Source organism: Merops nubicus, unplaced genomic scaffold (assembly GCF_000691845.1).
Source record: "Merops nubicus isolate BGI_N331 unplaced genomic scaffold, ASM69184v1 scaffold37084, whole genome shotgun sequence".
NCBI lineage: Eukaryota > Metazoa > Chordata > Aves > Coraciiformes > Meropidae > Merops > Merops nubicus.
Window position 1 is genome coordinate 1 of NW_008605537.1, and position 14,958 is coordinate 14,958.

General features: G+C 46.0%; 1 protein-coding gene across 1 annotated transcript; it reads left to right on the forward strand.

Moving 5' to 3' along the window:
* Positions 1-231: 231 nt before the first annotated feature.
* Positions 232-14,052, forward strand: TTC34 (tetratricopeptide repeat domain 34). The gene is given in 7 exon segments (XM_008939366.1): positions 232-1,804; positions 2,726-2,949; positions 4,958-5,150; positions 7,314-7,480; positions 8,369-8,640; positions 8,903-9,113; positions 13,534-14,052. Coding segments are annotated over 7 exon segments (3,159 nt in total).
* Positions 14,053-14,958: the final 906 nt, after the last annotated feature.

A 14,958-nucleotide genomic window follows, 5' to 3' on the forward strand; every position in this document is an offset into this window, starting at 1 on the left:
CTGGCCAGTGCTCTGTGGCTGCAGACTAAGAACATCTGTAGTGTTTCTTCTCAAGGCTTTGCTCCCCTGTAAGCCTGTCAGTGACAAACCCCTGGTTTTCTTCAGCACCTTAGGCTTGCTTATGTCCATCAGCTGGAAAACTGCCCCACAGCCCCTCACATCAATGATTTTCTGTTTTACAGGCACTTGTCACATGTGTGAGGCTACTTGGTGAAGATACAAGTGGAGAAAATGTCATCTCAGGAACTTGCTGTGCTGCTCTGCAAAGAAGGGGACCAGCATCTCACCCAGCAGGAGATACCAGCAGCCACTGCTTTCTACACGGCTGCCTTCAGCTGCAGTGCCCCCACGGCAGTGCAGAAAGTGAATTCCTTAGAGGAAGGGCTCTGGGAGAAGGTGATAGCCACTCTGGAGATGTGGTGCAAAGGCAAGAATCAGATTCCCAAGATCCAGAGCAAGAACTTGGCCGTTGTCTCCCCCAGTGTGGGAATAGCTGCCATCTTTCTCTCCACCCTAAATCCCAACAATATGGCATCCTCAGTATACAAACTGGAGACCCTGCTGAGGCGAGGATGCCCAGAGGAGGTGGTGAGTAAATGCAGTGCCCTGCTCCAGGCTAACCCCGAGCCCTCGATGGAGCTGCTGCTGCTGAGGGCGCTGGCACGGGTGCTGGCAGGCACAGAGGTCAGGAGGGGAGTTGTGGACTATATCCAAGCCTTTGTGATGCACCGGGCTGAGGCGGTGGCCTACGTGTGTACTAGGCAAAGGGAGCACGTGCCACAGGTCGTCCAGGCCTTCTCTGGCTATCTCTCAGCAGGTCAGGAGGCAAGCCCAGGCTGCAGCTCCTTGGACCAGTGGCTGGGCCACTGCTTTGAGTTCCTGTCCGCAGTGGCACCGGGTGATGTCGGGGTGGGCAGGGTGCAGGCAGCTTACCTCCTTAAGAAAAGCAAATTTGAGGAGTGTGTGGCAGTCTGTAACAGGGTCCTGAAGGGCTCCTCAGCTGAGGATAACCCCCGAGATGAGCAAGCTTTGGGTCTGCTCTTGGGGAGGGCTGCTGCGTATTTCTGCTTGGGTGGACGGATGCAGGAAATGATGCAGGATTTAGCAGAAGCCTTTGCAGCAAGCCCTGCCCAAGCAATGAAACACTTTGAAGAGCTTTTCTCACCACGTGACACTGAGAGGATAGAAGAACAGGCTAGAATGGTCCTGGAGGTGAAGTTTGCAGCCTACAGGGAGGCTGTGCGTACTCGGACTGAACTCAGAGACAACCATGGTACTGAACTGCTCCCTGCTGTCATCCAGCCACTCCAGCTCCTCCTGCACATCTCCCCAGGGTCCCACCGTGAGCTCAGCGTTCGGCTCGCAGACTGCCACCTCCTGCAGGGACACATCAGAACTGCCCTGGACATCTGTGACCACCTCTTGGCAGCAGAGCAGAAAACTTACTACAATACCCTCTTAGCACTGCGAGGATTCTGCTCCCTCCACACTCATGACCATCAGCAAGCCTTGCAGGACTTTCAAAAGGTCATTGAGCACGATTCCCCACATCCTAACAGCTGCATCAAAGCCCTGTGTGGACGTGGACTTACCCGAATTTCTGGTGGCAGCCATTACTTGACAGCCCTGGATTATATCACAGCTTGCCAGTTAAAACTGGAAGAAACCATCTTCACAATCAAGTCCTATGTGCCGTGGAACCAAAGAGGACTGCTGCTAAAAGTTCTCCAGGAAGAAGGACAGAAGATGCTCCAGAAGAAGAGGTACCCAGGAGGCAGTTCAGCCCCCTAACAGAAGGAGGGTGGCTCACATAGTAGAGAGTATTTGCTTCAGATAACAGAATAGGACATAGGCCCTTTTAAAGTTCCTAAATAACATAACAGGTTGAAATAAAACTGTGGTTATGCCCACAAAATACTGGTGTGCTGCTGTGTCAGAATGTGGCAGGATCCATGCAGCCAAACCAGCTCCATCTTTCTATGGCAGTTAATCCATGGTAGACCACTTGGCCCGAGACAGGAGTGCCATGAAGCACCAAGCCCCTGGCCAGTGTCCTTGCAGGACAGAGCTGAGGTGCTGCTGCACATGGACTTGCTGCTGGCAATCCAGATTGCTGATTTCAATGCCAGCTGTATTCATGTCATATTTAAGCCTGGGAGATCTGAGACAGGAACACCAAACTATTCCAGCTAGATCCAGTAAAACCTGAGACTGAAGGTAGAGCAAAGTGTAACAGAGCCACTCTGCAGGTTTAATACTTAAAATCATCTTTTTAAAGGGCAGAAAAGATTGCTCATCTTCTTCACTGCTTCTGGAACAAGAAGCTACCTATTGCTACAACCCGTCCAAGTCTGTGCAAATTAACAAGCACTAGACATGGCAATTTTGTTGGGTTTTTTTTTTTTTTTTCCCCACTGTCACTGTTACTTTTTCCTTTTCCCATTGTGGTATCAGCTGCAACCACAGGTATGCACCATTATTTAACCTTTCTTTAGACCCACAACTGCTTAAGAACATGTTTCTTTTTTTAAAGAGGGATTATGATTATAAATAAGTGGCAGAGATATCTGTGGTGCTGGACATGGTAAAATGTCTTCCATTTTGATACTGGACTGATAAGCTGCTGCTTAGCTTCCAGGTGAGACAAAGAGGCTCTGTTTTTCTCATCAGCATTGCTCCTTGAAGGCAGTCTTTCCCTTTTTGTTTATTTTTTTCTCCTCCAGAGATGCCCCTGGGGTTTACCAGCTGGCTTCTCTCTTGGTGGAGCTGGACACTTCTGATGAAACATCACGGATCCTTTGTGCTGATGCCCTGTACCAGATGGGCCGTGTAGAAGAAGCTCACAAGCTCCTCTTGCTAACACTCTCCAGAAACCCACACAGGTCTCCCATCCTGGCCAGACTCACACTTCTGCAGCTGAAGAAAGGTTTCATGTATGATGGCAACCAGGTAAGGAGCACCTGGATAGCAGAGGGAACAAGTGACCAGGGATGGTGTGGTGGAGGGGGTTAGCAGCTCTTCTGGCTGATAAAGCAGTGGCATGGCAGAACATGAGAGGGACCACCTGAGAGACTTAGGCTTGCTCCAGAGGGTGTTCCAAGGGCTTTGAGTTTCCCAGCACAGTGCTTGGCTTATCTCCTGCTCCTCAGCAGTTGTTATACCAAAAAAATTGACTTTCACAAAAAAAAATTAACCTGCTTGCTTTCTAGGGAATTTTTCACTTCAAGCTTTGCAGGCTGCTGTGGTTCAGGGCAGTGCAGTTTCATCTGCAGGGTCATTCCCTGCTGAATAGCTGCACTTGACCTGACTTGATACTGCTTCACTCTGACTGTGATGAAGTTACACATCACATGGTCGTGCTCAGTGGTTCACATGCATTTCCATTTCAAAACTACACAGTTTGCTGTTGGGAGCCCCATGAACAGCAGCAGTGAGGACTGTTGATACAGTGAAACTCGGAGCTCACGTGGAGTTTAGGTAGTTCAACCTCTAACAGAACTTCTAAGATCTATATCCAGGCCTCACAAGTGGGACTTTGTCTGGAGCCCAGGCCACACAAGGACTCTTCTCTAAATACAGCCCATTCATCACACACTATTTAATGGCACTTTTCATCAGAGGCTTTAACCAGGCAGAGCATGACTGAGCATCCTGCCCCTGCTGTCAGTATTGATGGGATGGGTAATCTTCCCCTGAAGAACTACTGCCTAACTGATTATCCTAATGAAGCATTGTGGGAAGAGGGTGGGGGAACAAACAAAACCAGAAGCTCAAACATCAGTCTGTAGTTTTCTTTCTTTAGTGGCTAAGGACTCGTGCTTGAAAGCAGGAGATTCCATGGGGTTCCAAAGCTGCATTACCAGCTCCTGCCATCCGAGGGAACTGTTGCATTTTTTTTAAAATCCCAGGTAAATTCTGTGAGCCATGAAGAGAAAGGTTTTACTGCCATGCCTTCACTATTCCCATGAAAATAGAGGTTCTGCCTTTGGGAGGGCTATCAAAGAATGACCTGACTTCATCTCAGACCATACGTTGCCCTTGGAAGTTGGATTCCTATCTGCAGCTTCTGCTACAAGTTCTAGTTTGAACACGTGTTACCATAAAAGTCTCTTCATAATGTTTTTGCCCCACCTGCCTGTCAGCACCCAGACACTTGTATCTATTAATCAAACCAGAGAAAGTAATAAGTTCAGTGGATGCATTTGATGCATCAAGATAACGTTGTTCTTGTCCTGGCTTCTCTGGCTGAGGTTTGCATAACCAGTACTAAATGTGCTAAGCACCTTTGCTTTACTGGAGGGAACATTTTTTTTTTATTCTTTTCCTTAGGAAATGTGGAAATGTAGTTAAAAAGTGGTTGGTAATTGTGACTCTAGTGAATGGAGGCAAAGATACCTGATCTCAGGCAAGATTCTTCTCCAGGAGGGCCATAGTCTGTGGATTTCAATCCATACTTTTCCCACATTCCCAGTGACAATACTAAAAGAAAGGCACAGCACCTCCCTGAGTTTCCATTAATTCACTGGTTTCAATTTTTCAGTCAAAAGTGGTCACTGGAATCCTTCTGTTGCACAGAAACTTCCTCCCTGTGGGGCAATCATCCCGTGGTTCAGCTGGATTTATAAAACCAGTTAACTGCCACTCTGGAGCAGATGCTGCCCAAAGTAAGCAAGGCAGGGTTCTATCTCTCCCCAGAATGTTTTCCACAGCTGCAGTGGGGGTGAGAAAAGATCAGAATTGCTGTTTTCTCCAACATACATTTACACTAGGGCTGGCTGAGGAGTTAAGCAAAAGAGATTCATGGTCCTTGGCTGGCTGAAGCCCCACTGCAGCTGGGGAAGCACTAGGTTAGACCATGCATGTCCCACCAGAGAGCAATATTTCCAGCTTTAGCCTGACTTCACTTATATTTGCATACCAATCTTTCTCTTCTGCCTTCTTCTCTCACACTTTTAAGCTGCTAAAGAAAGTGATGAGGATTGGAGACACCTCCTGCCTCCTGCCAATCATGGAGATCTTCACGGCCGCCGACCGGCAGCTGCTGCACCCCCAGTGCCGGTCCCGGGCACTGGCCATCCTGGAGAGCAGGCAGGAGGCTGCTGGCACCAGAGAGGCCATTGCCTACCTGTCCTTTGCCATCATTGCTTCAGGTAGGGTTATCCAGACAGCGACAGGAAATTTCCTTCTGTGGGAAATCAGACCAGGCAAGGATGCCCAACCCATCCACATCTGTCACCTCCCCCAGGAGAAGACTGAAACAACAGACTTGCAAAGGCAGGTGAAGAGCAGGATGAAACTTGTTTAAAGTAGCAGCTCCTCTGGACCATGAAATAGTGCAATTAAACAGTGACTGCAGTTCCTACTGCCACATAAGTAGCTTGTGAACTCCTTGCAATGGGTTCATCACCAACAGGGGCATCACTCCCTTTTCTTCACCTGTCCAGAAAACTCAGCATGTGATTTTGTTCTGTTATTTAGAACATGAAATCCTCCTGGAGCACATAGCTGAGAATTATTTTAAATTGCATTGTTCAGGTGCTAGAAGTTAAGTTCAGGCTTAAACCACCCTTACTAGGTCATATCAACACAAAGAACCCACAGTTCCTTTATAACTTAGAAAAGATCCTTAACATCCTGAAACTATTTATCTCCAGCTGGTGGTTTGAAATTTCTGAGCTAATAACTTCCCTGTTTTTCCTGCTCCACAAGTGTAAAGTGGAGAGTGCACAGGAAACACAATGGATGTCTTCCTTTACAGTCTTTTGTTCTGGTAGACCTGCTACCAAACATCAGACTGCAATTACTGTTCTGTTGCTGTAGGTTGCTTCTGAGTAATTGGTCTGGACAAATTGATCTGTAACCACATGTTTTTTCATACACATGGGCACAGATTTTCTCACAAGTACAGCTTCCAGAAGAAAGAAGAAGCTTTCATCCTGTTTGTTTTGTGCAGAGGAGATGCTAGCTGGTAAGGAATTTGGAAAGCTACTGAAACAGAGCCAGCTTCAGCCCATTTTAGCCAAGCACTGTAGAAGCAGTCCCATGTTTTAGCTTTAGTCTGTTGCATCCATTAGTACCCTGAAAACCTTCCTACCAATGCAATTTATTTGGCACCTCCTGTTTCACCAGAGGGAGCATGCTGTAAGTGCAGTCAGTGCAGCAGACAACCTGCCCTCTCATTGCAACACACCACAGAACGTGTAGTTCCAGTGCAAGAGGGAATGCAGCCCTTGCATGCAGCATCCTCCTGGCCTGGCCTGAGCAGAGGCATCAGGCTGACATGGAAATGCTCCTGGCACCTTCCAAGGAAAACCATATTTGTATGGAAATCTGCCTTTCACTCTGAGCAAATGTTATGACAGCAGTGTTGAGAGACTGGCTTATGAAAATGGAAAAAAACTCTGCTAATTGCTTTGAGATGGTTCCATTTCACAGCCCAGGCACTCCAGCTTATCAGCTCCCCACCTGCCAGAACAGATGCTTGTGAAGAAACAGATAGTCTTTACAGGAGCCAATTGGTAGAGCTCCAGAGCGATAATAACCTTTGGTACAGAAGTTTTGGAGCATATCAGGAGGGAGAAAAAGCCTCATTACTGTAAAAGACTCACTAGGAGCCTGTCTGCTGGCTCCTCTCTCTGGCTCCTCTCTGCAGGCAGCTGTGCTCACTGACCTCCCTAGGAGGAAATATTTACAGTGGCACTGATGATTCATCAGCCACTGTTGGGATGCCACAGTTATGGACTGCAGCTCTGGGCATGTTTAGATCCTTACTGAACTGCCTTGAAAGGCAGGGGCATGTGGGTGGCAGGAAGGGAGATGCTCTGCAGCCAGAGCACGGCTGGACCGTGCTTCTCATCGTTAACTACACGTGTTTATTGGGGCAGCCCTTAACACAAAAGCTGAGACAAAAGGAATCTTAGGATCACAAACCCCAGTGCCTGCTAAGTGTGGCAGTAAATCAGTCTGCCCCACCTGGATTACTGTTTTGTTCAAAGCAATGTGCACCTTCTGACTCCACTTTATTAAAGCAGCCCAACAGCCTTGTGCCTCCACGCTCACTTATCTTACTGCCAGAGCTGCTTCTCCCATCTGTGTGGCTGCTGTTGCACCATGCTAAAATAACAAAGTGGTGCTTCCTTTTCACTCCTGCAGTCACTGTAAGACATGTACATCTACTGCATCCTTTTCCCTTAGCTGCTTCCAGGCACTTTGGTGGAACTCAGTGGTCTGCACACCCTGGGATTTAGTGCACCCTGCTCTGGAGCAGCAGGTGAGACCTCCCAGCTGAGCCTGGCTGCTTCTCTCTGCTCCAGGGGGTTATGCAGAAGATTGCCTTCTCCTCAGGGCCCGATGCTATGGGCACCTTGGTCAGAAGAAAACTGCTATTTTTGACTATAATGCCATCCTGAAGGAGGACCCCAGGAACGTGCAGGCTCTAAGTGGACGAGGACTCGTTTACCTTGCACTGCAGCAGCAGAAGGTATTCTCACTGTCATGATTTCCTGGTGATTTTTCTGGCAATGTTAAGCAATACTAGTGTAAGGTACCACAGGCTTTGTCACAGACTCACTGAAACCAAAAGAGTTTCTCACAGAATCTGGGGACTGAAAGGCTCTTGTTTTGGCTGAGGGCATAAGGAGTCCACTTGACATGACTGATTTACCTTCCCAGCTCTAGAGAGGAAGACTAAACCCCAATCACAGAATCATAAATCATTAGAATCATAGATCTTATTCAGTATCACTGCAAACTCTCCCCTACTTTTGTTCTCACATTTCAGGATGTGATGATGCATTAGATGAAATGTAGCAACAAAAAACAAGGGAGAAAAGCAAGCACAAGGTGTGGTGAGTCTCCCATCACCTGTGAAAAGCTGACGTGTGCATCAGTGTGCTGTGGGCCTTGGAGACTGCAGCACACCACTGCCTGGGAACCTCAGCAGATGTCTCCACAGCTTATCTGATCTAACTCAGCCATGAGCCTGCACTGTACCTGCATATCACACCAGTGCTACAGAATGTGAACTGGTGCATCTCCAGTGGGGTGTGTGGATCTGTGCTGCTCTATCCTGGCAGAGCCAAACCCTTGCACTTACTCATTCACAGCATCCCTTCCTCCTTGCTGTAACAATTTTTTTCCAATGATAGTCTCAGGAGTCCCAAACACTTGGAAAATAGTTACTCAAACCTGTCTTTATGATGTCATGTCAGCTTTGCACATGGAGAAGGTGCAGCACAAGGACAGGGAAGAGCAAAGAGCTTCCAAAGGTGTGCAGATGAGCTGTGGGAGAGCAGAGAATGCAAAGAACAAGTTCCCAATACCTAGTTTTTTGCTACCATTGCATTTTTTTGGTCTTCTTTTCACATAGGAGGCAGTGCAAGATTTGATCACAGCACTGAGGGTGGAGGCAGGAGCAGTGATCCCAGCAATCCTGTCTTTGAAGCCTGAAGCCCAAAGGTTGGTCACTCAATGGCTCCTTCAGCATGGCAGGACTGTGTTAACTGAGCTCCTTGCTGCTAAAGACCTTTCCAATGAAGAAACCCTCAGGGATCTTCTCATGATTGGAAAAGCACTAATTAAAATTTGCAGGGATGCACAATACCACATCTTCTACACAGATGCTTTGATTGCAAATGGTAAGTTCCTGTTCTGTTTTGTAGCTGAGCAGACTAAGTGAACAAGTAGTAAGTTAAAAGAAAGCAAATGTTTAACAGCAAGTGTATTATTGTATAGAACTTTTCAAGATAAGTTTGCAAACGTTTTGGGAAAGGGTATAAAGTAATTAATACCCTTAGATGTGGACAGGCTACCTAAATCCTGCTTTAGTGAGTTTTCTTCATGTCTCCTTCTCCCATGGAACGAATGGGTCACAGAGCCTGTACTGGTGTTACCCCACAGGAAGGGATGAAGAGGCCCTTGATCACCTTCAGGAAGCATTTGGCCACTCTCCTGCTGATGAGTTTGCTAGTGCAAGACTAGCTGTGCTGCAGCTGAAGAGGAGGAACGTGGCAGTGGCAGCTCACTCCTTCAGCACCCTAGCCAAGAGAGATGAAAGGGAGCTGGGGTTTCTCCTCAGCTTTGTAGACGCCAAGCAACAGCAGCATCTCTCTCAGGTACAATCCTTTCTTGATGGCACCTCTGTGGATGCAGTGGGGAAAGACATGGGAAGCAAAATTAGGCTGCAGAGATTTTCCCTGCCTTGTCTTGGAACAGAAGTGTGTGGGAAGACCATTTATCAGATGAACGAGGAACAAACTGGCCTCTTCCTCCAGACAGAATAGGGAGTGGAATCCAAAATTCTTTCATTGCAGTGACCTTGCTTCAGTCTCTAATAACTTATTGTGATCAGTCCTTACTGCCAGGGGGAACTTCTTGTTGCTCTCCCTAGCACGAGACCTGTCTGTTCCCAGCACTGCAATGAGAGCATGTGAGGGGCAGCAGCCAGAGATTTACCAAGGTCATTGCTAGTATCATACTCTGCAGGAGCTACGTGGTGCTTGTAGCTGTCCTCTGGGGAAGGGAAATTCATGGTTTGTTCATTTCCTTGATGAAACTCAAGGTTCTGATGCTGCCACATTAAATGCTTCAATCCTTTTTGCTCTTTTATGTAACATTTAGAGTTTTAAATATTTTTATAAAATGACTAGCCTTTGAGGCTGCCATTGCTTTTCTTCAGCAAAGCTGTTTGGCACAAAGATGCCACGTTGCTCTAGTCCACTCAAGTATGTCTTTTTCAGGATTTTTTTTCAAGTTTCTCCTCCAAAGTACATCCAGCTCTGAGAAAGCATCTCCAATAATAAGACAGGCAAGGGCAGATTGATGGTGAGGAGTTTTAACATTCACTGAAGCATCTGCAGTCCTGATTACCCAGAAGCTCTGTGTTCTGAGAATCAGTTTGCTTCCTTTTATTCAATTTGTAGCTCGTGTGGGCCCTGCTGAGCAGCTATATTGTCATGCTTTCTCCCAGGTTATAAAACAAACAACATGCTGACATACTTAATGCATCTGGAGAGGAGCACTTTGTATGTATTTTAGCAAAACAGCAGGAGGATATAAGTAAACAAGTATTAATTTACCAGTCCCTAAATACACCTCATTACCAAGAAAAGAGCCCCTCTCTTCTGAATAATGTGAAAGCTCAGTCTTACAGGGAAGAGTTTGAGGATTTCAGAGCCAATTTGCAATCTTTCACTATAAAAAGTTGGTAAAGGTACAATGAAGAATGTGTCTCTGGAGGCCTGAAGGAGGTCTCTAGAAATGAGCACACATTTTGCAGCTGAATTTCCCTTGCTGTCCCAGCACTGGTTCTGTACAAAGTCTCACAGCCAAGTCCACCCGTGCTGCCTTCTGAGGATACACAGGAGGATTTTCTTATGTCACCAATAAGATAAAAAACTAAAGAAAAAAAAACAAGCTAATCTTTGCACACCTTAAACTGCACTGATGTGTTAGGAACTCACTGGTGCCACAGATCAGTGACACCTTTAGAACAGGAGAGGCACTTTATTTCTGCCTTTTTTGGTCTGGAATATAACCCCTTACAGGTGGCTTAGTTATCATGAAAGATTCCTCTGCCATTTGAAATAGGGGTGGCTGGACTGATTTCAGGACTGGAACTCAATACCAGTGTTGGAAGTAAAATAGAGTCAATTATTTTAAAAAAAAAAACTTTAACATTGTGGTTTTGTACAACCCAGTAAACATCTGGTGCCAAGCACCTACAAGTCTTTCCATATTCTCTAATCTTCAAAGATTTACTGAGTGTGATTCCTTTCATTACTGACTAGCCCAGAATCATAACAATTTTTAATAGTGGGATTTTTTTTTGTGACAAGGGGATAGGCATGTACTTTAGTGGAGTGGGGAAGGAATGGGTTAATTCACCTGCCTGGTGTCTCGAAGGATTTTCCAGCAGCACTTCCTTTTGCCTGCAAAGTTATTCCAGTTTGTGTGTGAAAGGAAGATCTCAGTAAAAATGAAAAAGCTTAGAGAGAATTAGTGCCAAAAAGCCACTGATGGCCTTACTTTGCCACAGCTCCTCACTACAGTCTAGGGAAGAGTGTTCTTTCTGTTATCTCCATTTCACAATTAAGGAGAGTGAAGCAAAGAAGAGTTCAGTGCTTTATGCTCAGCCCTTAGTTTCAGCACTCCCCACACAAAAGCATTGAGTGTTTGGAGATCACAGGCATTATAGAAATGTGTCATCATTATCCTGGAGTCTGGTGTGAGAAGCTAAAAATACTTCCACATAAGCTGAATAGGAAAGGGTGGAGGAAGGGGAGCTCCTAGATGTACTGATTTTTTTTCATGAAAAACAAAGCAACGAGGTTCTTCCATTATTTATAGTCTAAGGGGTCCTATGCTAAGAAATTTGTAAACAACTGGGAGAGCCACATGGGAATAGGAATCTGAAAGACTTATTAAACTGCAAAAGGTCAGAGGAAGGGAGTTTGCTTGCTGCTAGTGCAGCTTCAACCCTTCAGTTTCCTATGTCAGAGGCTGAACACATGACTGATCTCTAGCTCCTAGCCCAGGTCCTCAGACCTGGCTGCTGACATGCCATGGGAGAGCCAGAGCTGACCCCCACAAAAATGGCCTCAAAAGCTCTATGGTCTGGGTCAGAATTAGGTCCTCAGCCCAAGGCAGAAGTTGCCATTCCATATGCCTGCATGGACTCCAAACAGGGTCTGTGGGTAAAGAAGGACAGACATGCTCCAGACTATACTGAAAACATCCAGCCCTTCTCCAAACCTCTGTGCCAGTCAGTCAGTCCATGTTCTGGTACTTACTGCTCAGAGACTAACCCTCTGCCATAATTCCATGCCCATTAAACTCCTCTCTCATTTTCTGTCTAGGGAATTGAGCCCTGGTCACCTTCAACATAAGATTAGTCACTAGAGACTGGAAACAAAAATGCAACAAAAATATGTCTGTTTTCAGTCCTTTGTGACACAGGGAAGTAACCTGATGGTAGGAAGGTACAGAGACCTAATCCAGGAAGCAGTCCAGTCACCAGTCACCTATGCCAAGCCCTTTTCAGATGTCACCAGAATTATTACAATCTGGAAACCATAACAAAGTCTTTAGTGACAGGTTTGAAGGTGGGTTATGTATAGCCTGCTCTGGGCCTTCCAAAGTCACCAGCAATGAGGCTGATGGTAACAAAGTGCTTCTCAAAAGCCACAGGCAGAGAGCAGCTGAACTCAGTTGTGCAATATCCTTCTGGCTTTCTATGAGCTTCCTAGGTCTCCTTTCCACAAGTCTTCTCATCTCTGTTCAGATTATGGAGTGCACGTAAGCTGCTAATTAATCCATCTGTGCTATACACCAAGGGGTTTATATTCCTTTAGAGCAAAATAGCTGGGGCAGAATTCTGCACAGACTGGTAGGACTGGCTGAGTTATTCGTGGCACTGGTCTCAGATGAGGCGCTCAGACCCAACCTGCAGGATGGAGCCACTTCATCCAAACCTGTTCTCCTTGGCTCTCTCACACAGCAATCGATTCTCATCTAAATCAACCAAAATAAAAAGGCACAAAAAGAGGCTGAAGACCTGAGCTGGCTGTCAAGTGTGGCTGCTGAGACAGTGGCTGGGCTAACTGAATTTCGGGGAGCCCCAGCCACCCAAGGGCAAGGTGTGACATCCCATGGAATGAGACCACTCCATGGTTTCCACTGAAAACAGTGACCCTGCTTGGAGTCCCAGCTTGTTTGGCTCAGCCTCCTGTAAGACCTCAGCTGCTGGGGGCAGTCTTGTTTATAACTTAAATATTCACTCTGCTGCAGCATGTTAAAAGCTTGCTTTATTACCAATAAATGAGAAATCCATTTGAGGCAAATAGTTATAATGGATTTTTCTTTACTGACCTCTATGAACCTAAAAATTATGTGGCTTTTTCTGCCTTCTCTATTTTCTTGTTGTCTTTCCCTCCAGATAAGGCAATCTAGTTTGCTTGCACTTGAGATTAACGATCAGCAAACCCCTCAGTTGCCATTTTCTCTCTAGCTTGCTAAAGGTCAGTGGAGATCACCCTCCCTTATTAGCACACAGACTGTGTGCTGGGCAGCACCCAGGGCTGACTTTCCCTTCACCAGCAGCTGCAATTGCCACAGAGTCACCTGCTGGAGCAGAGCAGGGCAGGAATTTAGTGTCATGAAGAGAACACTGACTACTTTTAGAGTTGGGTCCATTCAGTTTTCAGTTCACAAATCATTCCTAAGGAACATAAACAACCCAAGAAGAAATATCCTGAGAAACTTTCAGCAAAACACACAGAAATAAAGAGTGGGGTTCAAAACCTCTGGAGATAACAGCAAGCCCCTTGTAATCTGAGATTTTTATGTATGCATGCAAAAAATATCCCAATTACATGTTTGCCAACTAGATTCAATGTCAACATCTTAAAAAGTATCCAAAAGTTCTTAATGCCTGAGTCTACCTGTGGCTGCTCCAGACCAGATCTTTTACTCCTTTGGGTTTTTTTTTTCCCCTCCATTTTTCATAACCAATATCAAGTGACTTTCCATCCACAGGTAGCAGCCCAGGAAGGAAGTGTGCTGGTTAAAGGCTACCACCATGAGAGGGCTCTTGGTTATTACACCCTGGCTGTGCTGGCAAGCAGAGAGAACCCCAGGTACCTGCGACAGAGAGCTGCTTGCCTTATGCACCTGCAAAGATATGACAAAGCTTTGCAAGACATGGAGAAAGTGATCCAGAAGCATGGCTCTAACAGTCTTAAAACTCGTGTTGAGGACCACTGCTCACAAGGACAGCTGCTGCTGTCACTGGCTGAGGAAGAGGCAGCAGTTCAGCAGTATATCAAAGCCCTGCAGCTGGATGAATCTGTGGCATTGTGCAGCATCATGAATGGCCCAGGCAGTGAAATTCTAACCAAAACTTTTCATAAGATTGCACAATGTAATTTTGACAGGCAGCATTACGAAGAGGCCTGGACAATCACAGACTATGGCCTGAAAATTGATAAAAATACTGAACTTAAGAAGCTGAAAACAAGACTTAAGCGAGAGGCGTCGAGCTGCAGCATACATTAACTTCTCTGTTTGGGGGTTTCCAGTGTCTGATTGCTTCCTAGTCTGTTTGTGAAACTGCAAGAATGAAGGGAGAGATGAAGAGCTCACAATAAATATGTAACAGACATGGCACTGAGTCTTGGTACAGCAAGTTTAGAAGTAGAAAGCTCTGTTAGATGTGTTTTGCTATCTGAAATTATGATAAGAAGGCAAATTGCAGTATTCAGTATTTTTTTAAATTATTGTGGCTGTATGCAAACTTCCCCTTGTGAAGAGGTTTTGTCTGGCTAATCTGAACTATTTCTAACACATGGGTTCCAATCCTAATGAAGGAGGATGTTCAATCAGTTTGCAGTTTAGGAATAATAACCTTGTATTTCCTTGCTATTCATTTGGTTAGCTTTGACACATACAATTCAATCAAGTAGCCTTATTTTTATGGGCCAGTCAAAAAGATCAGTGACAAATAACATTGTGATGTGTTTGTGAAGGAGCTTGTGTGTTAACACCACTGAGATGACCCACTCCAGAAGGGAGGGACTCCCCTTGCCACCAGCTAGTGGATGTGCAATGGTCAGCACCGACACAGGGGAGTGGAGCAGTCCAAATGCCAAGTAAACTGTTTTTCTGTCCCAGGGAACATAGATAATATGAAGGATGAGACTCAACAGAGATGAAACATCCAATCTAACATCCCTGTTATCTGGGACACACAGGAGGCAGCTAGAACTCCAGACTTCACCCTGGGTGCCAATACACCCAGTTTCTGCATGGTTTGGGGTGTCACCCACAGCTTTGTCTGGGAGCAGGATGCCTACACTGTGTACAAAGTGAGGTGGGGCCCAAACCAACAGACTCCTGTATTTGTTTTGACTACCACAAGTGAGTTCTCCATGTTTTCAGAGTGTGATGATACAACCAGGGGGG